The sequence below is a fragment of the Sprattus sprattus genome (assembly GCF_963457725.1).
Source record: "Sprattus sprattus genome assembly, chromosome: 6".
Classification (NCBI taxonomy): domain Eukaryota; kingdom Metazoa; phylum Chordata; class Actinopteri; order Clupeiformes; family Clupeidae; genus Sprattus; species Sprattus sprattus.
The window spans coordinates 31,008,288-31,032,760 of record NC_137925.1 but is presented as its reverse complement, the minus strand read 5'-3'; the positions used below and the strand labels follow the sequence as shown (position 1 = coordinate 31,032,760).

The 24,473-nt window shown below is 42.1% G+C and overlaps 2 protein-coding genes across 2 annotated transcripts; both read right to left on the bottom strand.

Annotated features, from left to right (window-relative positions):
* Window positions 1–2,364: 2,364 nt before the first annotated feature.
* smyd5 (SMYD family member 5) lies at window positions 2,365–10,562 on the bottom strand (the record flags this gene model as incomplete). Its single annotated transcript, XM_080840378.1, has 13 exons — window positions 2,365–3,548; window positions 4,515–4,585; window positions 5,162–5,256; window positions 5,509–5,565; window positions 6,719–6,825; window positions 6,958–7,028; window positions 7,261–7,323; window positions 7,536–7,640; window positions 8,546–8,615; window positions 9,010–9,131; window positions 9,511–9,650; window positions 9,880–9,988; window positions 10,470–10,562. The coding sequence occupies 13 exons, from the start codon at window positions 10,560–10,562 to the stop codon at window positions 3,419–3,421; spliced, it is 1,233 nt and encodes a 410-aa protein (XP_080696504.1). The 3' UTR covers window positions 2,365–3,418.
* A 1,118-nt stretch (window positions 10,563–11,680) lies between these two features.
* Window positions 11,681–24,140, bottom strand: LOC308366613 (sideroflexin-5-like; the record flags this gene model as incomplete). Its single annotated transcript, XM_080840336.1, has 14 exons — window positions 11,681–11,758; window positions 12,121–12,238; window positions 12,591–12,676; window positions 12,777–12,892; window positions 13,787–13,877; window positions 14,032–14,097; window positions 14,395–14,451; window positions 15,639–15,692; window positions 16,229–16,254; window positions 16,486–16,540; window positions 18,027–18,053; window positions 20,400–20,477; window positions 20,672–20,740; window positions 24,084–24,140. 14 exons carry the CDS (start codon window positions 24,138–24,140, stop codon window positions 11,681–11,683), a joined length of 978 nt encoding a protein of 325 aa, XP_080696462.1.
* Between the last annotated feature and the right edge of the window lie 333 nt (window positions 24,141–24,473).

Sequence of the window (24,473 nt, the reverse complement as noted above, 5' to 3'; positions counted from 1 at the left end):
CTGGATCAGGCTACACAGCACTAGGAATGCAGAGGTACTTTATGAAAAATCTCACTCACCTTGGTACTATTCAAATGTCAGACTACGACAAATTGCAGGCAGGTAATTGTTCAGAGATGCATAGGTGGCATATAGGTCCCATGTTGAAGATTAAGATAAAGGATGGTAGGAGACCATAGTTCAGTGCTTGCAGTGGAAATGTATGGAACGTTTTTGGCTATTTCTATGGAACAATCAATCCTGAGCCAAAAAGGCAAGTCTTGAAAGCTCAATTGCTGAAAAATCCTGTTTCTAAATCCAAATCCACTAATTCTACCTTCAGTTGAAGCAGTACATATTCCATAAACATACAACTGTGAAGAGGCAAAAGTTTGAGTGTTATGAAGTAACACTTCAACAAATGAGTCTGTTATAGATATCAACCACCACTCCATTATTTTGTTGTTACCATGGTGACTTTAACAGCCATCACCAGACAGAAAAATAAGCACAAAAAACCCCTCATAATTTCACTTGCCCGCTCACCAGCTTTCCCAACACATACTGTTTTGATGCAGACTTTGATGTCTCTATTGGCATGTCCTTCTGTTGGAGAAAGGTATCTTTAAAAATGTATGCTATTCAGGACCCAGACGCAAGTTGAACTCACTGTATTCAGACAGACCTTACCAAACCATCCATATTTCTTTTCTCAGTAGATACAATACTGGCATCAGATGTCTCCGTTTTCATTTCCCAAATGCTTTAAATATTAATGTCATTGTGTATCGGCTCATTTATTATCCTGTATTTTGCACTCACATCTTTACACCTGATCTGAACGATCTCAATAATTCATCACAATTAAATGGCACTAAAGCTTAATGCATAGGATCTACGTGTAGTTATCAAATCAGACTGCCACAGTTAACATGGCTAAGACTGAACTAAGACTTGGGTCTGACCAGGTTATCTGCATCTAGGCCAGCGGCACTAATGATAATTGCAGCAACCTTTTGCCTCACTCCCCCCTCCACATACGCGTCAGGTTAACTTTACTTGCTCTGAAGCGACAGAAATGGAAAAATAATGATGGGTAATTGTGCTGGAATAAATTCACAAAAATGAAGCCAATTAGATTATTATTAATCCGAATCCATTTGTCATGTGTATGCACAAGATAATAATTTATTGCAGAGTTGAGGGTTTCTGGAGTATTGACATGCTTGTGTAGCACTAGGCAGGCTTCATGTGGACATGTTGATTGCATTATCGTGGCCACCACCACTTCGCAAAAGGGCATAATTTGCCTTCTTCTATTCCCCTCCGATCTCATTTTGAAATGTAAATTACACGTCTATGAGCCTTTGGTTAGCTGGAATAAAAGATCCTTTTTTCTCTCTGTGGTTATAATTGTCTTCTATTTGCCTTTGTCTCCCTCTCCACCCCTCCCCCTTCTCTCTCTCCATCTTCAAATACATATCAGCATCAGGGCTCTCTTTCTCCTGGGCCGTGCCCTCTGACCCCCGCGCTCCACCCACACCCCCTGCCCCCCCCCCCCCCCCCCCCCTCTCGCCACAGTGGGCCATTCTGATGGAACATTCCAGTGACGCCGCACTCCTGCCGAGGTCTTGGCAAGGGCTCAGAGGAACAAGGCCGATCAGTTTTTGCCGGGTCCAGAGATTGTTCCTGCCAGGCTGGCTCCCAGGTGGCGGTCCACTCGCAGAAAAGAACCCTTCCCTTTCATCCCTCGAAACAGCATCCAACTCACATCTTCATGGAATGCAAGGAAACAAACGCACTAGAGACTGCGGAACAAAAATCCATTCATTGATCTGTGCAAGATAAATACTGTGTTTATTCACATATGGCAAGAAAAATGGCCTCAGTATTAGAAAGGCTGCTTATGACAAGAGAATTCTCAGAAGAACAAGAACTAAGGACCCTTCACAATTCTGAGGGGCAGTTACTGAAACGGAACTAGAACTACACTACAAGCACAGAACCTGAAACGTACGATCTAAAATGGAGGATTTCTAGTGAAGAGCAATTACACTGCAAGAGGGTCTCCAGACCAGACCCAGCTAACTATAGATGTAATTATCTGAATTGATGGGATTGTCAAGGCAGATGCTCGGATGAGATGGTTTGAACCACTCCATGTGTACCACTCATGTGTTCTGCGGTAAAGGGGATAATCCTACCTTACTTGCAACTCTTTATTGGACATCTCCCAGTTAAAGGAAAAAAAGAAAGAAAAGATGGATTAATCTCTTGGCTATGTAAGAGATGGGACAGAGACAGCCACTGCCAGGAAAATAAGACATTTTTTAATGGATGAGCACATTGACAGACACCCAAGAGGCCAGCATACATACACCCACATCCTCAGCCCTCGCAAGCTCCTCTCCTTTCCGTCTCTCCTCACACACTGCCAGCAGCATCAGAAGCACAGGCCAGCAAACCAAAGCGTGCGAGACCGCCTGCCTCCCGTCTGCCAGGTAGCACTTGTGTTACGCGCTCGAGTCACGTCTGTTTTCCTACTCGTCTGCAGTCGAGGCTTACTTACGTAAGTAACGGCAGACCGTAAACAATTCACTCATTCACATCAGCGAACACACTGACATGATCTTTAGCTGAACATGATGGTGTTGGCATGGGGTGGAAAGGTAACAAAATGATCATGAACACGGATCCCATTCTCAGACTGGCATTTACCTTTAAGATGACGACTAAGAGATCAGAGTTAGAACTATAGATAGCAAGATGGATAGCTGACTTAAACACTCTGCGATGAGGATGGGGATGGGGAGGGATGTGTTGTGTTGTGACTGTGGGGCTTGGATGAAGTAAACAATGAAGTCTATCACAACAATTTGCTGTACTGTACCAACTGCACCGCAATTACGCTTGCTGAAAATGGAAGTGCAGTGATTACCTCAAAGAAAAGAGTGCAGAGCGACTCGTATCCCTGATGCATAGATGCGTTTCATAACAGCTTGGATTTAGAGAGAGCAGAATGGTGCTTCTGGATGCATATAGAAGAGAAACTATAGGAGAGATAGTATAGAGGAGAGACATTGTTCTCTCCACTGGTGAGTGGTGAGAGGGAGATGTACAAGCTCACCCTCGTGTGATAGAGTACGTTACATCTCAGTATTTGGACCTGTCCTGGGACCGCAAGTGTGAAAGTGTTGTGTAACGTGTGCAGGGTCATAGCAGACATCATCACTCTGAAGGTGGAAACTGGCAGCTTTAAACCTGGCACGGACATAACTGCTAACGTCACATTGAGATTTTCACTTCATTTTTTTTTTTTCTCTAATAATTTGGGCTGGCTGTTTTTCTCTTCTTCCTCCTCCTCCTCTTCCTCTTCACTGCCGTGGCCCGTGTCAGGATTCACACCAGGGGGTAGGGGTGGGGGTCAGGTCCAAGCTGGTCACACGTCCGTCATCTCGTCCTCCGTTTCACCCTCTGCCTCCCCCTCGTCTTCCTCGTCCGAGGTCACGTCCGGCTCGTCCATCTGCGACACGCACTTGGCACACGAGCAGACGAACAAGTAGTTCTCCCTGAAAGAGAGTGTGACCTTTAACCCCGCAGCCGGCTTTGCTGAGCACAATGAACAAAAAGTCTGAGGCAGCCGCTTGTTAGAGGGTGAAGGAGTTAACAGTTCACTTAGAAATCCAATCTGTGACCGGCAACCAACCAACCACCAACCACACACACACACACACACACACACACACACACACAAACTCACTAACTTATGCGTGCACTAGACACACACACACACACACACTTGGCATCATTTCATTACATTTGTACTGGACAGCGATGAGGAACGCTAATTTGTTGCATGGAAGACTCACCACGCTCCAGTTAGCCTCCCTTGAATTACAGTGGAACCAAATCTGTACAAGGTGAACAACACCTCCACCCACCCCACACACACACTTGGACGGGCGGGGAGTACAGCTCCTACCTGCCACATATCAACACACACACAGACACACACACCCAGCTCAAGTTTCCCTGGGTGGGAACCAGCTTCCGCCCCTCCTGGCAGGTAACTAATCAATGGAGAGGGCTGAAGCCAAGGGGCAGGCTGCCCTCCCCAGCTCCAGATGTGCTATTGATCTCCACCACCTCCAAACCCCTCCCCAGCTCCAGATGTGTTTGCCCCAGCTGGAGAGCTATTGATCTCCAGCGCCCCCCACCCCCCCACCCTACGGGCAGCCGCTCAGCTGGGCTTGCTCACAGCCATGTGCTCTCCATGCGCAGAGGGCAAAAAGGCATTTTAACTCTATTACTATGTGTAAACTACACTGACACAATGGATAACATGGAAGGAGATAAGTTGGAGGGAATGAAATAGGGAAAGAGAGACAGATAGATAAATAGAGATAGATAGTTAGATAGAGAGAGAGCGAGAGAGAATGGATGAATTAAAAGGAAAACGAAGCAGGACTTTTTCTTTTCTTTTTCACACTGTACATTTCAGCAGTTTCTCCTGTAAAGCGCTGGTAGTCTTTTACCTCAGGATCTTGTGGCGGCTGTGGCGACTGCGGTCTCTCTGGCAGCAGTCCAGGTAGCTGATGCAGATTTCCTGCGAAAAAACCAAGGACAGCGCGCTCAGACGGAGGCAGATGGGGGGATTCATGGCGCACCGGTCTCCAAAAGGAAGCATCATGGAATCATGCTTCCCATCATGGAAGCGCTAAGCTCACACTGCAATCCAACTTTAATGTGACAGAAAAAAAACATCCAGATAACTGACCCTGTGTGTCTGACTTTAGGATGTTCATGAACAGCAAAAGCGATATATGAAGAGATCATTAGTAATTAATGATAAATACACACATCCACTGTTCTGCTCACTTAAATCTATCTTTACATCAGTACTGTAGGATTTTAGAGGGGGCAGGAAGAAAGTGGTTGGGTAGAGGGGCAACATCAACTATCCATTTCTGCACCCTAATACCCCATTAGACCCATTTTCCTGCCTTTCAAAGGTGAAGCTTTTTCAATCTGCCTGACAGGCTGCCAAAATCTCGACTAACCTCCCTATTACAAGACTACAATTTCAACTGGCAGTGTGGAAGAGGTGTGTGTGTGTGTGTGTGTGTGTGTGTGTGTCATAGGTATAAATCATGCACTGCTAGTTGATGCCAGCTCCTCTTACCTCTCCTGCGCTGATGTCACTCAAGGCGTTGAGGTGAAGTAGGAAGTTGTTGTTGGGGAAATTTACTTCAGAGTTGGGGATGCAGCTGTGGTTGCCTAAACATCGCAGGACAACACATCAATCAAAGCCTTCACATTGAACAGCAGCACATGCAAAAATATACAGTTTTTTTCTTTTAGAAAGTCATATTGACGAAATTGAATTTGACAAACTACAGAAGTCAGTCATGTAGATGGTTTTTCCTACGAGCAGAAGGACCGTCCTGTCTGACTATGCTTGTCAGGAGTGAACATGCTCAGTAATCTACCCCCACGGGGAAGGGCAGTTTCTAGACGGAGGGAACTCACACGAGCTCTGAAGCAGGAAGAGACCGGAGCCCTCGCAGTTCAGGAAGTCGCCCGTCTCTGCGGACAAAAAAGGAGCTGAATGAGAACCTACGGGGTGGAGGCCTCACCTGCTGTCGCCCCAAATCAATCAGAAGCGAAGCAGGTTTAATGTGTAGAGAGAGGGCAGGAAGCCAAGCGTGGATGGGAACGAGAGGGAAGAGGTGCACTTCTGTCAGGCTGTGTGCTTCTGCGTGGGTAGGCGGATGGATGTCAGAGTCCATCAGTTTTAGGCCCGATCTCAATAGTCCCCCTTATCCCTTACTCTTCCCCCTTACCCTTGAAGTTGCGCGTTCATGTGGTAGTGGTGTCTCAATACCCAATTTGATCAAGATTAAGGGATAAGATTTAGGGCTATATGGCCCTTGGCGTCAAGATAATCCCAGACCTTACTTGCTCCTCCAAGGGCTATCCCAGAGCACACAGCGAAACCAGCCCGTGAATTTTCTAAAAAACATGGCTGCTTGAAGTGAGGGATATTTTACATGAATAAAGCTATCTACACAACTTTTGATATGTTTATAATGACTCGGTTTGATCTGAAATGTGCTACACGAACGATGCAGAGTATTGTAGGTCTTAACTGAAGCTTTCAAACAGCAGTTTTAGGTTACAGCTAACGCTTATGCCACCACTTCTTGGATTATATGGTAGCTTGCTAGCTAGATGCTACACACAGCCGAAAGTCTTCAAGGATGGTGGCAGCAGCTCAGAGGGAGTCCCACAAATGTAAGTATTTTTGGCTTATAATTAATTTAAAAATGACGACAGTCTTGTTTCGTGCTCTATACAGTCGTATACATATATATTTGCAACCATGAGCGTTTCGGCGCTCTGGTGACGTAGCAGCCAGCTGGCGACGATGTATGATGACGTACCCGAAACCAAGTAACGTACCCGAAACCGAGTGGCGTCTCATTTCATAGGGGAAAGTTTTCAGCCCTTGGCCCTTACACTTGCAAGTGCTAGGGTTAAGACAAAGACAAAGAAAAAGAAAAAGGGGCAAAGGGAAGAATCGAAAATTGGGCCTTAGACCCGTCAGGACTAAAAGAGAGGTAATGTCTGTGAATGTGTGTGTGAAAGACAGACAGACAGACAGACAGAGATGGGGAGAGAGAGCAAGATAGAGACTAGAGTTTGCAAGGTGTTTCTGTAGCCAAGAGGAAATGGTGACCTTTTTCTATGTCTTTGTATAACTGGTCAATAAAGGAATCCAGCTGCTCCCTCTTGTGGCCAGGAAGCTGAAGTGCATCACAGGCATGGACCCACTTGCTGAGGGAACTGGTAGGATCATAGAAAACATTAAATGAAACATTACAAAGATCAAGACTGACATATAAATAATATGTAAATAACTAGGCAAACACAAACAAGTTTGATTTAAAAAAAGATGGACATTTGATGTGTCTTTACCTGGTGCCAATCCCCTGGCCATTGGTCCCCACTAGGGAGAAAAGTGAGCGGAAGCCCTCTGGGGTAAACCACTGCACAGAAATAGACAGAAAGAGAAACACAGAGAAAAGGAGAGCACTTTTATGTTAAAATGGCCAAAGTTTTTATGTTCACATCAGTGTAAAAGTGATTCATGCCTCAGGGGAGATGAGCATTTCTTGAAGAAAGTTAAGATGTCTTAAAAAGAAGAAAGTTGAAAACATAATTAGCAAGTTTAACAAGTTAGCAGGTGTTAATGAGGAACTGTATGCGAGTTATACAGACCCGGTTGAGGTGGTCGTCGTAAAGTGCCGCTTTGAACAGGCTTCGGAGAAGGGTAAGCTGTCCCTGAAATAGAACATTTGTCAATTAAAATAAATACCTCAGGTTAAAAAAAGAATATCTTTTCTATCAATCTGTCAGTTCACTGTAACACAAAGAGATACACTTGCAAATGGAATATATATATATTTTGAAACAAAACAAAACAACCCTGTGAGATGACCAAGAGGACATGCCAGAACTACACATCAAGGACCTTTTAGAAAGATGACAAATACCTGAAACTCCTCTCCAAGGAGCTTGTGAGCGATTTCCTCCTCCTCGTTGGCGGAGCGACTACAGAACTGAGACAAGAGCCTTTGCCAGCGGCCTTTCTCTTGAGCCTACAGAAGCATTCAACAGAGCACAATTCAGCTCCTCGCACTAATTTTTCAGTTTTACACAACAAACATTGTGAGCATAAACATTTTGAGTTCAGTGTCGAAGGGGACAAACATTCTACAAAGGCTTTTGCCTCAGACAGAAACTCTTTGGATTAAACATACCTTATCGACTGATTTGAATGACAACTTCTAGTGACATACCTGTTTTGTGATGTGCATCACTGTATTGTAATGTGTGATTGTATGTTGTTTTCAGCTAGATAGAAATGTTTTACCTAATCTCTCAGTCAACCAAATTTTCCATTAGGTGGAAACGTGGCATGAGGCATGCATAATATGAGTGTGCCCTGATATTCAGCGCTCCGAGAGGTGGCTATATGTTCAGGAGTCTGCCCTGAAATGAAGTGCTCCGAGAGGTGGCCATATGTGGGCGTGGGTCCCCTCTTCAGTCAGACTGAAATTGCACATGGCAAGTGCAAACTCATTAAGTCAACAGCCAACCCCATTTCCTGGAGCATGACATGTAAGGTGCTTAAGACCAAATACAGCGAGCAGCTCAGCCCATAATAGCCCATGAATAAAAGCCCACCAATATTGGTTATGAAGCATACATTTACATAACAACCCCAAATACTGCTGAAATTGCTGCCTTGGGGCCCTTGAGACTTCTGCTTCAAACTAAAGGTAAACGAAAGAAAGTATATATAAACATATACTTCAGGGAAAATACCTATTTCAAAAACATCAACAGCTTACTATACTACTAGTGGGGAAGTGTATGAAGGTGTCATAGTGCATATTTCTGTACACCTATGTACTTGGTGTATCTTTCAGATATGAGCGATATGTTCTTGGTGGAATGTATACAGACATAACAGAAGCAGCATGCACACAGTGAGAGTTACCTGTTTGACTAGAGCAACCATCTTTGCCATCAGCATAATGCTGGAGGTTTCAGGGGGATAGTGGACACTCCTGAGGTAAAGAAAAAATGGATAGTTAGTCCTCCTGAAGGCAGCATGACCTCACAGTATATCCTTGGTAACAAGAGCCACAGTAAAGCTTGAAATGCTTGTTTGATTTGCCAAAACAAGGAATTTCCAAATGGACGACTACTGATGTTGTTCTGGAATTTATTCACAATTTTCAGTCCCTGAAAACAAATAGATTTTTTTCAAATAATCAAGATGCACAGAATTCACAGGAATAATAATGGAAAAAAAACATATGTCATCACTTTGCCTTCAGAATTACATCATCTTTGTACAGCAACATTGTTATGTGTGTACAAGAAAACTAGATACCTTTAAAGCATCTCATTGCCATGTTTCTTTCCCCCTGTTCACTAGCTCATATTAACACCTCTCACCTCCATGCATCCTGCAGTTTGTTCATGGGGTGATCAGGATCGTCCTGGGAAGGGCCAAGACACAGGATTCTGTGGTACTGCTCTTGAGCAGCTTGTCTACACTCTGCACTGCAGTACATCACCTGCAGAGGGAGACAGAGGAACAGAATATTATGATCAGTTTTCAATCGGAACATTCTGTACCACAACACCAACGGACGGTCTTTTGTCTAATCTTAGTATTTGAATTAGGTCCTTAGAGGAATCTGACTAATGACATTACTTTCATGACCATGTTGCCATTGGGCTTGCCTTCAGGCGGTTTAGGCTCTGGGCTCTGTAAAGCGCCTAGAGACAATCGTATTGTTATGGCGCTACATAAATAAAATTGAATAAAATTGAACTGTGTTACAGCAATTCCCAGTATCTGACTTCTCTAGCAAAGAACATTCCAGTGTGGTAACTGGCAATGTCGGCCAAAGAGGGAGATGGGGAGGTGGGTAGGTAGAGTAGTTGGCCCACCTGGCACTGAGGGCATGCTTGGTGCAGCTCGGACCGCACCCTGCACAGCTCAGGGTGGGGCAGGCTGAGGGCAGGGAGCCCACTGAGTCTCCGTGCATTCTCCTCCGCGGTCTCCAGGGACCGCAGGCAGTACTCACAAGCTGAAGAGAAACAGGTGTGGAAATATGGATATATATACAATAAGCAATTGTGCAGATGCTCAACCTTGTTGACTGAATGTTGAGTCATTTTGACACAGAATTTGCACCTCTACAATTCTCAGCTTTTTTAACTAGAACAAGGGTCTCAAATCTGGAACTTTTTTATGATGACGCCAAACACGTGCACACTGGGGATGCATTTGATTCGGACTTCATAAAGGCAGCTTACCTTTATATTTGTATAACGCATTCCACAGGAACTGAGAGGAGACGAGTGGACGCTCAATGAATATAGTGTCACCTTTGCGGATGTCTCTCTTTGCAAATAACCCCTTTCCCTAACAAGGGTCACAATAAAAGAAAGTGACTGATTAATGACGTCTTAGAAGAAGCGATCAGTAATCAAATCATTAGGACTGATAATGGCCTTGTTGTAACATTACATCTAAACGGGCGTTAAACTTACGTTTCAGGTAAACTGCTTTTCTCGGCTTGTATGAATGCAGAGGTAACGAATTTACTTACATTGCTACACATGTAACGTTAAAATTAACAGGATTTATTAATCTTAAATATACAGAGCTGTCATAGCAACAAGACAAATTAAAGCTGTAACATTTATAACGACATCAAAACACAAGTCCACAATTAAACTAACGTTTGGCAAAGCAATTTAACTGGACAACACGTTATCTAGCTTTAGCTTCTATCACAATCTCATGCACAGATGAGGGATAGCTTTTGATTTTGGAAACGATAAGAACACAATAAGCGCTATCCGTTATATCAACACTGCTTGATTGAAGAGGCACCGTTTACCTTTATATTGTCAATGAATTGGACTTCTACCGCACTGCTAACTTTGCCGGGTTCCACGCAGAGATAAAACATGTCATCTTGGGGGGCCGCCATGTTGGATTTTCTTTTTCAACCTTGACACGTGGAATTGGCCAATGGCACGTCTCGCTGCTCTTCTTCGTTTTTAGAGTATTTTCTACACGCAGTCGCGTACTGCCAACAGCGGAGAGAATGTTAAAACACGGATTTATGGAATATACAGAGCAAACCTATCTCATTCAATCGTACGAATATACAGACCAAACATATCTATTTGTATAGTACTAGGAAAAACACAATCAGCATGAATACATTAACAAAGGAGGAAATAAAAACTACTGGACCGAAATGTTTCGACATTGACTTCATTTTATTAATTTTGCATTACAGTATTATTTAAGAGTATTTGCATTGCAAATATCATTCAGTACTGATCAAAATTAGCAAATAACCTTTTGCAATACAATATACTGTATTTAAATATGAATAGATTAATAGGTAAGTTACAGATTTTTGTTACAAAATGTTATCTTTACATTTTAAAGACAATTATGCAATAATTAATTTTTACAGTGTACTCATCTAATGCACATTGAATTCCAAATATTTCACTGGCAAGCAATTAGCTGCATTTGAACTAATTGGTCATCAAAACACAATAAATAATGTCTACATTGAACATACATAGAATACAATTATTTCACAGATAAAAGAATGTCGTCTTTAAAAGTATTCTTAGACCATGCAATCAAAGGACATTACATATTATATAGTATTATTAAATTAAATTTCACCAAATCATTTTCATATTAAAAAATCTCAAAACAGGTAGGAACAATGAAATCCTTTGACAATGTTAGTAATAAAAAGAAATGCATCCATAATTGGCATTTCTGTTTGTGTTACAGTACTTGATCAATATCAAAATGGAAGCAATATTAGAGATATGCTTGTTCCCTTTTAGTTTGTTAGAGGTTTATTAGACAAATACTTCAGTGCAATTGAGACCCTGCATTATAACTCATTATACAGCATTAATCTGTTAGTATTGCTTTAGGGCTACATAAAAGTCCTCTATGAAATTAGAAAGGTCCAGAATCAGCAGACAAAGACTTTGCCAGTGGGTTGATTCAAGTTCCACAGCAGAAACGGGCTCATTCCATATCCACTCTCCTCGCTGCCTGCACTGCTCCTCATAGTCCCTTGTTGTAGGTCACCACCTTGCAATCTGTTGCCATGGCAATCTCTGGCTCAAGGTGAGACACCTCAATCTGTAAAAAATGGATTCTGATAAGCAAACCGTCCCCCACCTCCAGTCCTCTGCCCACTCACCCTTTCAACCAGACCTCCCAAAAAAAAACACCGGATGTAACCACACACAGAAATCCTGTATAAAACGCAGTAAGCTCAACTGTTCAGCAATCTCTCTCTTTAATGCTTTCCCCTTCTTGTGTACACACACACACATGCGCACACACACACTCACACATGCACACACACACTCAAACTCACACACACACACACACACACACACACACACACACACACACACACACACACACACACACACACACACACACACACACTAAGGCACTCAGCTGCTGCATCCACTGGTTGGGAGGGTGTGCAATACCTGAGACATCTGTGGGAACAGGCTGATGGCCAAAGGCAAGGACAAGCCGAACACAGCCAGGCACACAAAGCTGTGGATGGGCAGCATCAGCCTGCGGTTGGCCTGGAGCAGGGGAAGCCTGAGGAGGGCAGACACACACAGAACTCCTGAATACATTTCAGATGTTTCGACAGGCTTTTTAAACTCTGAACTTTCACTGTCCATAACAAGAACAAGGACAGAACTGGGTTACAGTGTCCCAGCTAATTAGAGCCAGTTTTGGGTTGGCCCATTATATTTAAGGCCTAAGGGACTGGTCCCATGCAGCAGTTGTCTCTGCGACCTACACAGACAGTGAACCATGGGGCATTTTGAAAGCTGTTGTTTCATCAGTAATCAATAGTCTCTGTGTGTATCCTTTTTTGCTGAATTGGAATCAACAATGGAGGGGTGTTTATCACCAGCTGGTTACTTTCAGGAGTTAGTCATACTTTTCGAGGTAGGCCATTATCATCGGCGGGAGGACGAATATGGGCAGTGGAAGGACCACACGTGTAAAGGCTGTCTCCATCAGTGCCTGAGGGGGAAAAAGAAAAACTATTTTTGTGAGTTTTCTGTCTACTGATTTGGGAGAGAAAACATCTTGTAATAAGCCTCCTGAGCAGTCCTCCACTGACGTGTTTGGCAGCGATCCGGGACGACCCCACCACGTTCCCGTTGTTGTCCAGCACGGCAATGCCTTCGGTGAGCTCGCTGTGCCTCATCAGACCCACGTTACAGATGTTGGCACTGGCTGAGAGTGGACGAGGTTAGGGTTAGTCACTGTCACACTGCACTGACTTCTCAGCACTAAGCATGGCTAACGCCCGCTCTAACCAAGGCCCTGTTACAACTACGGGCAGCTTGTGAGATCTGACAATCAGGAACACAAGACATCATATATACTGAGCTTGTGCTAAAATGAAATGGATCACATTACGTACAATACATTGATGTCTTCACCCATCCAACAGAGCAGAAAAGGTAAATATAGACGTCTTATCTCTTAGGAATTTGACTGATAATCCTCTGGGAAATACATAATCTGGAGAAAGCCATAATCATATGTATGCTCAGGCAGCTGCCCAGGGAGACTGTGTTTGATGAAATACTGGCTTTAAAAGTAATACATCAGGTGGACTCGTGGCTGTGAATTAATGAAGCAGATGAAATTAAACATAGCTGATAGTTTGGAAAAAGGAAACTGATATGACAGTGAATTAGCACCTATTGTAGCCATATTTGCAGAGTTGAAATCTGCTTATGAGGAGTCCGTGTTAATATATCAACATGATACAACTGTAACATTTTGATTTGACTGAAATATGTCACTTTCAAAACAGCCTGGCAGAAACTGTGTGGTGCCTCACATCTAAATTGTTCTTCTACCAATAATATACAAGCACCTTTCCTGAAACAGAACAGCTCCAGCATTTTTAACAAGCTAAAAATAACAATGGATGCACAACATTTAAGGCACAGTGTGCAACTAAAACAAACACTGAAAACTGCTAATGCTAAAGACTACTTCAACCACACTGATAAATGGTGTATACAAAACAACTTAAAGCAGGCTGAAAGGCCTAGTGTTGCCATAGTAACACCGTAGATGAAAGGGAAATATAACTGAATGCATGATAAAACATACCCACAGCAGGAAAGGGGATGAATCTCTGGATAATTACACGAGTTGCTGGACTGAACTTGCTGGACTTCTGGATCAGTATATTAAGCCCCACCTTCATAGACACCGTTTTAAACACAAGACACACACACACACACACACACACACACAAACATCACAATGAATTTGAGCACAGCAGGGTGTATTGTGTGTTTGATGTTTTAGTAACTAAGAAATACAATAGGTGGAGGAGGCTAGGTGAAACTCACTGCAATAGAGACAGCACTGCTGACAGCTCCAACATAGCCTTGCACAAACCTCGAAGCTGGCGTGGGCTGCCATAACATGTTACAGGATTAGATTCTTGAGTACAACAACAGGTGAACACAACGCATATTCATGCAAAGCACATGGTAGTATAACTGAAGGCGCACTGTAATAGAACTCTTAAAAAAACTTCCATATCAGGCGGGTTTTGTGCCATATGCTATAACAGACCCCCCTTAGGACTGAGGGGTGATCGTTCGTTTGGAAGTAAACAGCTTCTGCCGCTCCAATGAAACTCCAGCTGTTGGAATGTTAAACATTAATGGGTTGGCCTTGAAAACCCCCCCAAGCACATGAGGTATTACCTTTGTGGCGTTGCGGTTGGCATAGTTCACACAGGCATTATGGCTCTGGTTCAACCACTGTAGAGAAATGAATAGAACGCAGTAGAGTAGCATAAGTAATCAGTGTTGCATACATGCAAAATACACTAGAAACATTATGCCTCCTTGTATTTGATATTTTAATTACAGTTACTTTTTTCAATTTAGTTTTCTGGGTCCTCCATATGCCTGTGCCCCATGTGGTGTACGAGACACAGACACCCATGTGGACATCAGAGAAAAAACACCTCCTACATGATGCCAGCTGACACGCCAGCCTTCTCCTTAGTCTCCACACAAGCTGCTAAGGTCCCAGAGCAATCACAGAGGAGAAACACGCTATTCAACAAGCAGCATGCAATCCCCCTCTGTCTCAGTGTTGGTTTCGTAACTGACCCTGGTATCGCCTGGATCGTGGACTTGTCAAACTGTAATATGAGGCTATTTTTATAAAAATTGAGGGTTGTCAACAACTGACAGCTTTTATAAAAATTGAGGGTTGTCAACAGTTGTCATGATTACATTACTTCTACATTATTTTTATATCAATTTTACATTTTTATCAATTTCCCACCCCATTTTTTACATTTACATTACATTTTTTAACCACATTTTCAATTTGCTTTTATCCCAAAAAAGTATTAATAGTATTAAGTATTAAACTAATATTTAAAGCAGAAATGTGTGACTTAACTGACACCTTTCCTGTTATAGTGTTATACAACTTTATCTTGCTTGTTTATAGGGCCATATCTACATACTTGAAAATCAAAATAAGTTATTCTGCCAATACATCTATAGATTTTGTGTAACACAGCTGAACAGCTGCAGCAAAAACCCTATGTTTAAAATAAACACTAACTGTTTATGCATTTGCATTTAGGCTTCTGAAGGTTGGCAGAGGGATGATAAGGACTTTCTGCTGTCTAGCTAATGAGCAACATTGCTTTTTGCTGACCCTTCACCCCACTGCCAGGAAAACAACCTGCAGGTTCATTTTGCTGTCTGTCTCCCCAACCCTCCATAGTTAAATACCTCCCCACTTCCTGATATGTTTACAAGACGCAGGTTAAGCATATTAATAAATAATATGGTAACAATGTAAAAACTATTTAATTCATTAACTTCCGACTGCACAGTTCAAGTGCAAGTTCCGAACACGTCTTCTCGGTTATCTGTTAACTGTCTGAGTGACTGAGTGATTTAAGACAGAATTTGTTCCTTACCTGCCAGAAAACAGTTGAACCCAGTGTCTGACTAGGGAGCAGAAGGCCCACAACCTAAAAAGGTAGAACAGATAGCAAAACATTCATTTAAAACTACTAAATATGCACAGCTTTAAGTTATTGAACCTTTGTTAAAAGCCCAGCAAGCAATATCCAGGATATGTAATTTAAACCCCCTGCACAGGCCTGTAAAAACAGCACTGATTAAAATCCTGTCAGTCAATGTAACAACCTTCTCAGGCCTTCTCGGCATAAATAGTTCTCTTTCAGAGCTGCTTCATTATTTTTTAGATGTTATTTTGACACGTCAACAAATTATCCATAAAACCAATCCCAAACCCATAATAATAAACCCATGTGAACTATTCTGTATTTACAATGTACCATTTACAAGTGGTGTCTGCCTCTATCTCACTCTTGAGGACCTGCTCTCTGTGAAGATCAGTGAAATGAATGACTGTGAATGCATGTGAATGACAGAAAGAAAAGCTGTTCTAGGGAGATGACACGTGGTACCCTGGACGGCGCTCGACATTGAATTGACACTCTGACCAATCTGATGTCACTCCTGTGAGAAACCGCAAACTTACTACTGGTGTTCCAAATGGGACGTAGCCTGCCAAAATCAAACACACTCGATTACAAGGCTGAAAAATAACAACAGCCAACTGCAAGAAAATCAACCATATATAAACATCTCCATCAAAACACATCAATAAAAGTGTTTTTTCATGCATTAAATACTTTCTCCACAAAAAGAAGCACACAGTAGGCTACATGTGGAATGAGTATCACTGAATCACTGAGCCATGCATGCAGGTGTAATGACAATGTTAGAGGGCAATACCTGACATGCGAAAAGGCATAAAGATCTTTTCTCCTGTGTCAGGATGAATGATTGCCTGCATTCAGACAGATGACAACCTTAGTGGTCATACCATGACCAGCACTGTCAAATGTGCACCTATTTGACAGTGTCAGTGTGTTTTTGTCTTTCAAAAGGCAACACGTGTCCGTTAGAGATGCGCGGTTGGCAGTTGCACCCGCGGACTCCGCGGTTAAACCGCGGATCGGGCGGGTGAGTGACAAAAAATAATATTTTAATTAAATTCGGGCGGGTGGCGGTTTACCCAACGAAATTCAAAATATCGACACGTTGTTAAATGTCGCTACCTACATCCAAGCACATTTTTAAATAATCAAATTTTCATCAGGCAGTAAATTGGCCTAGTTCCGTGTATGCATACAAAGCAAACAAAGGAAGCAAAAAAGTTCAAATTAAGTGACGACCCCTATCATGTCGCGTCTCTTTGCAACGCCGCAAACCTGCAAGCTATGAGTCAGCTGTCAGTATTGGAAGAAGCCTTAACGTGTCGTAGATGAAACTGCCTGGGTTATTTTGTTTCGTTAGGCTATTAGTTATATTTTTAAACAGCCAGTCATTGTAGCCTATACCACTCATGGAATAAGGAATTTCAAAGAGCTGATGGAGTGATTTGACTCAGAAGTGACATTGGGCATTGGCAGCGCGAGATGTTCAGAACAACTTAAACTTCTAGCTCAGTAACATCACCAGCTAAGAAAGAAGGTAAGAAAAATAGTCGGAAAACTTTGATTTGCAAGGCAAGCAGGCAAGTGTTGGGGTTGTTACAGTATAAAGCCTACAATGCGGTGAAATTTTCGGAATTAGGCTAACAGACTCGGCGTTTCCTTCTAAACTAAAAACAAGGCTATATTACCATATTAAAATGGTGTACCAAATTGCGTTTTATTACAATGATAAAAAAAGTGTAGGCCTATGGTAAGGTCAGGTTTGCCGATGTGCTTGGCTATTTTAAAGTTTCTCCCTGTGCATCGATCGGAGACAGACGTCACTTCACTGATAATATTCTGGGGATAGGCTACAACATAGCCAAAAGGCTTTCATACTAGGGGCTTTATCCTTTAAATATCTTTGCGGCATTGGATCAGTCTCATTTCAAGAACAGGCAAGAACTTTCTAGCCTCGCGTCAGCAGTGCCTATACCTAAAAACAACAGGCGGATGGCGGGCGGGTGCGGTTTTGAAAATTGGTCAAAAAAATTGGTGCAGTTGCAGATGAAATAATAGCCCATCCGCGCATCTCTAGTGTCCGTGCCTTTTGAGGGATGACCAGGACATCCTACAGCATGTTTATTGCAGGTTTATAATGTGTGATAATATGCTGAGGAAACAACACTGTTATATGAAATGTATCCACAAGAAAAACAATGTCAACAACACCTCATTAAGTTTTCTTCTTTTTTTTTTTTTACAAAAAATAATTATATAATACAAATGTTATATATGTGAGCAACCATTTAAAACATTGTTTGCAAAAGACACTTCAGCATCAGTGAACAAACTTACCTGTTTGACTTTTTGTGCTTCCCAGAGCTTTGAACAAAAAAATAATGTTCTGTAAGAATCTTATGGAATATTGGATTGTGATTTGATGATGAATAAAACAATCTTACACCGATAATAGAAAAATATGTTTCACCACTTCTACCAAACTAATTTCTGCAGTGCAAACTATTAATTTTGTCTCTACCCACAGGGGGTTTGTTGACTCTCAAAACAAGGACACCACCAGGCACGTGCACAGATAGACCCCTAGTGGTGCTCTAACACCAGCCCTGTGCCCTGGTTGGGAAAAAGTGCCCTTTTTGCTGGAGCCCAATTTTTTTTTCATTCATCAATATTTTTAGAATACAAATTAGTCATCAATTTCTCCAAATGTGTTTTGATATCTAAGGGGTAGGGATGCACGATAATATCGGCAAGACATCGGTACTGGCAGATATCAGCTTCAAAACGTAATTATCGGTATCTGCAGATATGAAAAATTTCTGCCGATATACCTGGCCGATAAGGTGACGTTTAAATTAGGTTTAAATTATGCGCACGCGAAGCAAATGTTTATGAGCGTCGGCTGTGTGGCAGTAGCCTACTTCACAGTATCAGAGGATGATGACAAAACGCCTATTTGTCACAAAACTTTTCAGGAGAAGGAGGAGGAGATGCAGCTTGGCCATAACGTAGGTTGTATGCATAGATGCAGACCACCCGCGTGCCACGCTTTGCAACATTACCTGTCACGCTAATAGACGTTAATAAGTTACGGATTTAGGTAGACAACACTAGCTTGTTAGCGTGCATGCTACGTGACACCAGAGAAGTTGATGATACCTCATTTCACGGGATGTGAAACGTTCTGTCACAAGCCCACGCTATCTGTACATGGCTCACTTTTGCATTTATGGAATTTATACAGCTAACTTGGCAATAACGTTACATAGATTAGTCTAAAAATCCTAGAATGGACGTTATTAAACTGTAAGTCAGTTAACCAACGTTAGCTTGCCAAGTAAGCCAAGCTGCATTTCCAGAGTGTAGTTGTTCAAGTTCAAGGAGGTACTGTTCAAGTATGAAAATTTTGACGTGAAAATATAAATAAATCTGCCATATTTTAAGTGAATGTCTATTTCGAAAATGATACAAATCAAGTCTGTAATGTCCTGTATTTACAGCAATACACTAGCATAATAACAGATTAATTCTAGTACAGGATAGACTTTTCAATAATTAAAAAGCTGAGGTGTATATATCGGTATCGGCATCGGCAATCGGCCAAAATTAGCTTGTAAATATCGGCATATCGGATATCGGCTAAAATTCAATATTGTGCATCCCTACTAAGGGGGCATTTATTTGAGTTCTTGTGAGAATATGCCTTTACTCCGCGGTGCTCACAAGCCCCCGCTGCGGCCCTCCCTCCTCACCCCCTTAAACAGTGCTGAGCGCCAGCGCCAGGCCGGTGCAGCCTACTTCTTCACTGACCAGCAGCATCAGACAAACAGGTAATGACGGTGTTTGTGCAACCCCCCAACGTTGTTTGTTATAAATTAACAACAACATTAGTGCCACTGAAAACATTACGTCTGAAAACATAACTGGTCCGACATTTCCTAAAAAATAAACAAACCACTAGCTTGATTTCACAGCATTGTCCAGCTGTTTACTGACGTTTGTCATGTTTAATGACATTATTTGTCTGAAAGTGCATATTTTGTGTTGTATAAATGCCATTTAGACAATTTCGTTTAGAAATGTCACGAGAATTCACAGCTAGAAAATAGCAGGTAAACTATGCTAGCTCTCGGTGTCATGCTATCCTTGTCCCACATTGTTTAACGTGATATTTATGTATCTCTTCGTTTTGCCTGTTTTACAATGATCAAACTTGTATGAGTAATTGTAGAGGTTGAAAAAAAGTAAAATAAGGGAAATGTAAGCTAGCTGTCTTATCCTGCCAAGAGGAAACACAGGTTGAGAACAGCATAATAAGTGTAATGCTGCTTATGCTTTAACCTTCAGAAAACAGTAAAATTATTATCCATAACATTGATTTATCTCATTCACAAAATTTGCAGCATAATGCCAAAAAAAGACAGACTCAAGAAGCAGAAGGACAGGGAACTGCAGCAAGCAGCTCAGAGTAGCCGCTCCCTTTTAACTTGGAACAGGCCATCAACGAACAATCAAATGAGGGAGAATCAGTTACCCTACTAATATATAAGTTATATATAAATATCCTTCTGTGTTTTTTTAATTTATTATTATTTTTTTTAATTTCATAAATCATTTTGGCGATGGGTGCCCTTTTTTTTTTTTGAGCACCTGCCCCCCAGAATGTCTGTGCACGTTCCTGGACACCACCATTTTAAACTGTAACAATACCTGTGAATCAGTTACTCCAGGCGAAAGATTGCCTTTCTGAAAATCATCAAGAAGCTTCACACATTCATTTAATCGACCCTAAAAGAACAAGGAGAAATACATTATGATGTACAAAGACAACTATTGTCCACATATTTGTGGGCAACTTAATTTGTTTTTGACCAATTTAACTTTCAGCTGTCACTAACAAGAGAAACATTTTGATGACAGACGTAATGATCGTCAATGAGAGTTGCTTGCGCACAATTCAAGTCCAGTGTGGATCTCCATACCTCTGTCACAAAGAGTGTGCTGGGGTCTATGATGTCAATGAAGTGCTTCAGCCTCCCCACAAATGAGCTCTAGAGGAACAAGATGAGGAACAAAACAAAAGTTAACATCATAGGTAGGGTCAGAGTACCTCTACAAGGTCCCCACGTCTTGAGGGAAATACACAATGAGGTGCTTCAGTGTAGATTTCTGTAGATTTTTCAGACACTTTTGGACATTTGTGTATATCTGGGTTGTAGTGGTAGTGAAATCTTGAGTTTAGAAGGATTTTGTGGAATGCTGACTATTTTTGGTCGGTTCTTTAATAATCTTATGTAATGATGCCAATTTGGGTATAAGAATCTTCTCAGTTGCGTTTAGATACTCCAGTGCAGATGCTTCTGTATATAGAAACTCTCTCAGTATGTGATTCTATCATAACTAGAGATGCATTTCCACAAGGAAATGTGAATGTGTTTGCACCGCAGAAGCAGTGATCCGCTGCATACCGTAACCTATGCAATTACATGGATGCTAACACTGCACCCTAGAAAGGTTAGACTCTCCTACTGCCTGTTGAAGGAGCAATAAATATCATCCAACAAGGCGAAGGGCAGCGATTCCCCTAACACCAATGACCCACTGACATTCTGACACACACAGGCAGCCAACACACACTCGGCCACTATGATATGAATCAGTCAATGTTCGGCATGAGTTGATGCTCTCGAGACTTTGTTTGCAATGCACCTTATCAAGATCTAGGAAGAACTCAACCACTTAATTTCTCCGAAGAACGCCTGTTGTCTTTGCCTTCTCTACAGTAAGGGATGGCAATCAAGACGCTTTCCATTAGTGGTACCTCAGTGGTGGAATGACCTACCTAGTGCTATCTGATCAAGTGACAGCCATGGTAGTCTACATTTAAATAGTATTACAACGCGTTCAACCCTATGGAGTCGGAGGCCTCTCAGGCATCTTTTGAGGTAGATTGACATGGCTTGACATTTTTGTATTTTCCCCCCACCATCTAAAACATTGATCCCAGTGCTACATATGCTATCATATGCAACAACAACAACAATCTGAGAGCAGTGATAATGTCATTATTATAGTTTTGGACTGCACGGACAGAAATGTTTTTACACACATTTAACCAATATCGTCTTCACACAAAACACAAGCTGGCCTTCTGCGGTGGGTCTAGCTAAGAAGTGTGAAAATAAGGGACCATTTTCAGAAACTCAAAACACTGTTGTTGCACTAAGATGCAGAAAATGAGCGTGCAAACCAACTGCACCCGTTTGTCTGACTATAAATTCTACATTGAGGAGGACAGTGGATGAAAACTTCCAGAGGGAACACTGGATGTAAGAATGTCACTGTAACTCGTCCAATTAGTCTCTCTCACTTCAGTATGGCCATTGCTCCTCAGCACCCCCCCCCCCAAATGCTCCGTCTATGTGGCGGTGCCAACGCCAGTGGGTGCCAAGAGTTAGACAAACCCAATGGATTAGGGCTGCCAAGACTTTGCTTGGCAAATGCTGGGGACCAAACATGGCAGCCTCAATCAACTCTCTCTCTCTCTCTCTCTCTCTCTCAATTCTTCCTTTGTGAAATGAGGCCGGAGAGAGCATAATTAAATTCCTCCAGAGCCGTATGACAGTGACACCTCTGCCTTTTGTTAAGCTGTATTTAGTTCCCCCTCGCTCGCTCATTTGTGTTCATTTTAAACAGGTTAGCGAGCAGCACTCTGGAGCATCACAGCTGCTCTGCAGGAACATGTGATCTATGTGTGTGCAAGAGAGAAAGAGAGAGAGAGAGAGAGGGAGGAGGGGAGGGAGAGAAAGAGAGGGAGGAGGGGAGGGAGAGAAAGAGAGAGAGAGAAGCTGGTGCAAGAGAGACGCCTTTAATTATGCATGTCTTTCAGGTCCCTTGAGACTGTGCAACACCGTAAGCAGTGATGCATCTGTGCAAGAAGAAAAACACACCCCCCATTCAAGTGCTAAGAAGATCTCACTGTTCAAGAGAAGTATGGAGGCCAGTACAGCCAAATGAAGTCAACCTGAGACAGTATTATTATCAATTTTGAACTGTTTTATACAATGATCCATCAAGAGTTGTGTGAGACAGTGAAGTTGTGATTACACAATTACTTTAGCCTATCCTGAAATCACACATTCTGAATTAACAGCAGATGTTAAAGTACAGCAACATAGAATGCTGTATTTTTGAAAGCAGCTAAAGAATCATGCAAAATGCTGGCACAGCTGATTCGCAGCAGTCACTGAATATTTATGACACCCATTGTCCTCTCCATGCTATTATTGCACATACTAAGTCTATGGTTTGGGGGAGCAACATTAACTGGAGTTGTCGATATTACACCTTACTGACCTCTTTAGTAGGCTAACCCATAAAGGTAGCCTATTGACTAATTCTAGACCTAATAGGCTAGATGAATGAAATACCTTAATGGGAGAAAACAGCTTTCGCTTTCTCAAGAGTCTGCATATAACGTTGGTATAGCACTCCTAGTATGATATTACGGGCATATCATGGACCCATCTTATCTACTGTAGCTCATTAAATGAGGGGGGATTTGATGTGCCCGCGACAGACTCGCATTGCAATTAGCTTTTCTAATATATTCCAACCTCATAGTGGCGTTTCCTTTAATTTAACAATGGTAACCTATTGGACCAACGTACACTTTGCAATGGTATACATTTTAAGTAGATCTGAACGATATGGACAGCCTGCTCATTAATCTTACATGCTTAACAGAACTGACCCAGATTTCTGAACGTTGTAAAGTTAATCACAAAAATGAGCAAGTAATACGAAACAATGACATTTGCAAGCAAATAAGAAGACCGGAATGCCGAGTGAGCTGTCCCGATGTTCGAAATGATTAAGTGCTGCGCTATAGCCTACCTACATCCAAGCGAATCAGAAAGGGCCTCTTACTTACATTATCATTTGACCCTATTTGATGGATGCCTTTTAAGTGGCAGTAAAAGGCAACCTTCTAAATTAGTTTTACATTTAACCTTAATTAATTAAAATGTACCCTTGTATTACATGATTTACCTTTAGTTAATGATATGAAGACTTCTTGAATGTTCGCAGTTTGATTAACCTACAATGATAGGTTTTCAACTTCATGAAATTACTTCGAGTTATCTCATTTCAATCAAACAAGCACAGCCCATATGCTTGATGTTATTTACAACAATGATTATCATACAGTAATTACAGTTGATGTGGCAGACATATTACGCGAGATGGACTGTATACCTGCAACTTTCAAACTGCGAACAGCAGGCACTATAACACCACAAACATATCGGCAAAAATGAAATGTTCTTTATTTGTACCCGAGCCAACAATGCACTTTGCATGAATGAGAAAAACTCCTCAGAGCCTAGTTACCTGATCATATCGAGGTCTTCCCAATTGAAAAGGCGGACAAGCTGCAGATTCCGCCATGGCAGCAACGACGAACTGATATTAGATAATGACGGGTATCATGAAACGGAATTTTAAAGATTGAACTCCAGTAGCAAACAGTGAAGCAAGGAATCGCAAAGACTTCTGGGAAGTGTAGTGTTCGTTCCTAGCCACCATGTCCACAAGGAGCCCACACGGGGTTTAGGTGGTTAACACGGGATTTCGGTGGGCAGTGGTCTGGGGGTGTATATCTGGTTGAATCAGAGCCAGTTTCAAGGAGACTGCCCACCTCCTATTCATCCCGTTATACCAAAATATCTCTGTAGAACGCTAGAGGGCGCGCTGTTTCACAATGAGAGGTGACTGAAGGTG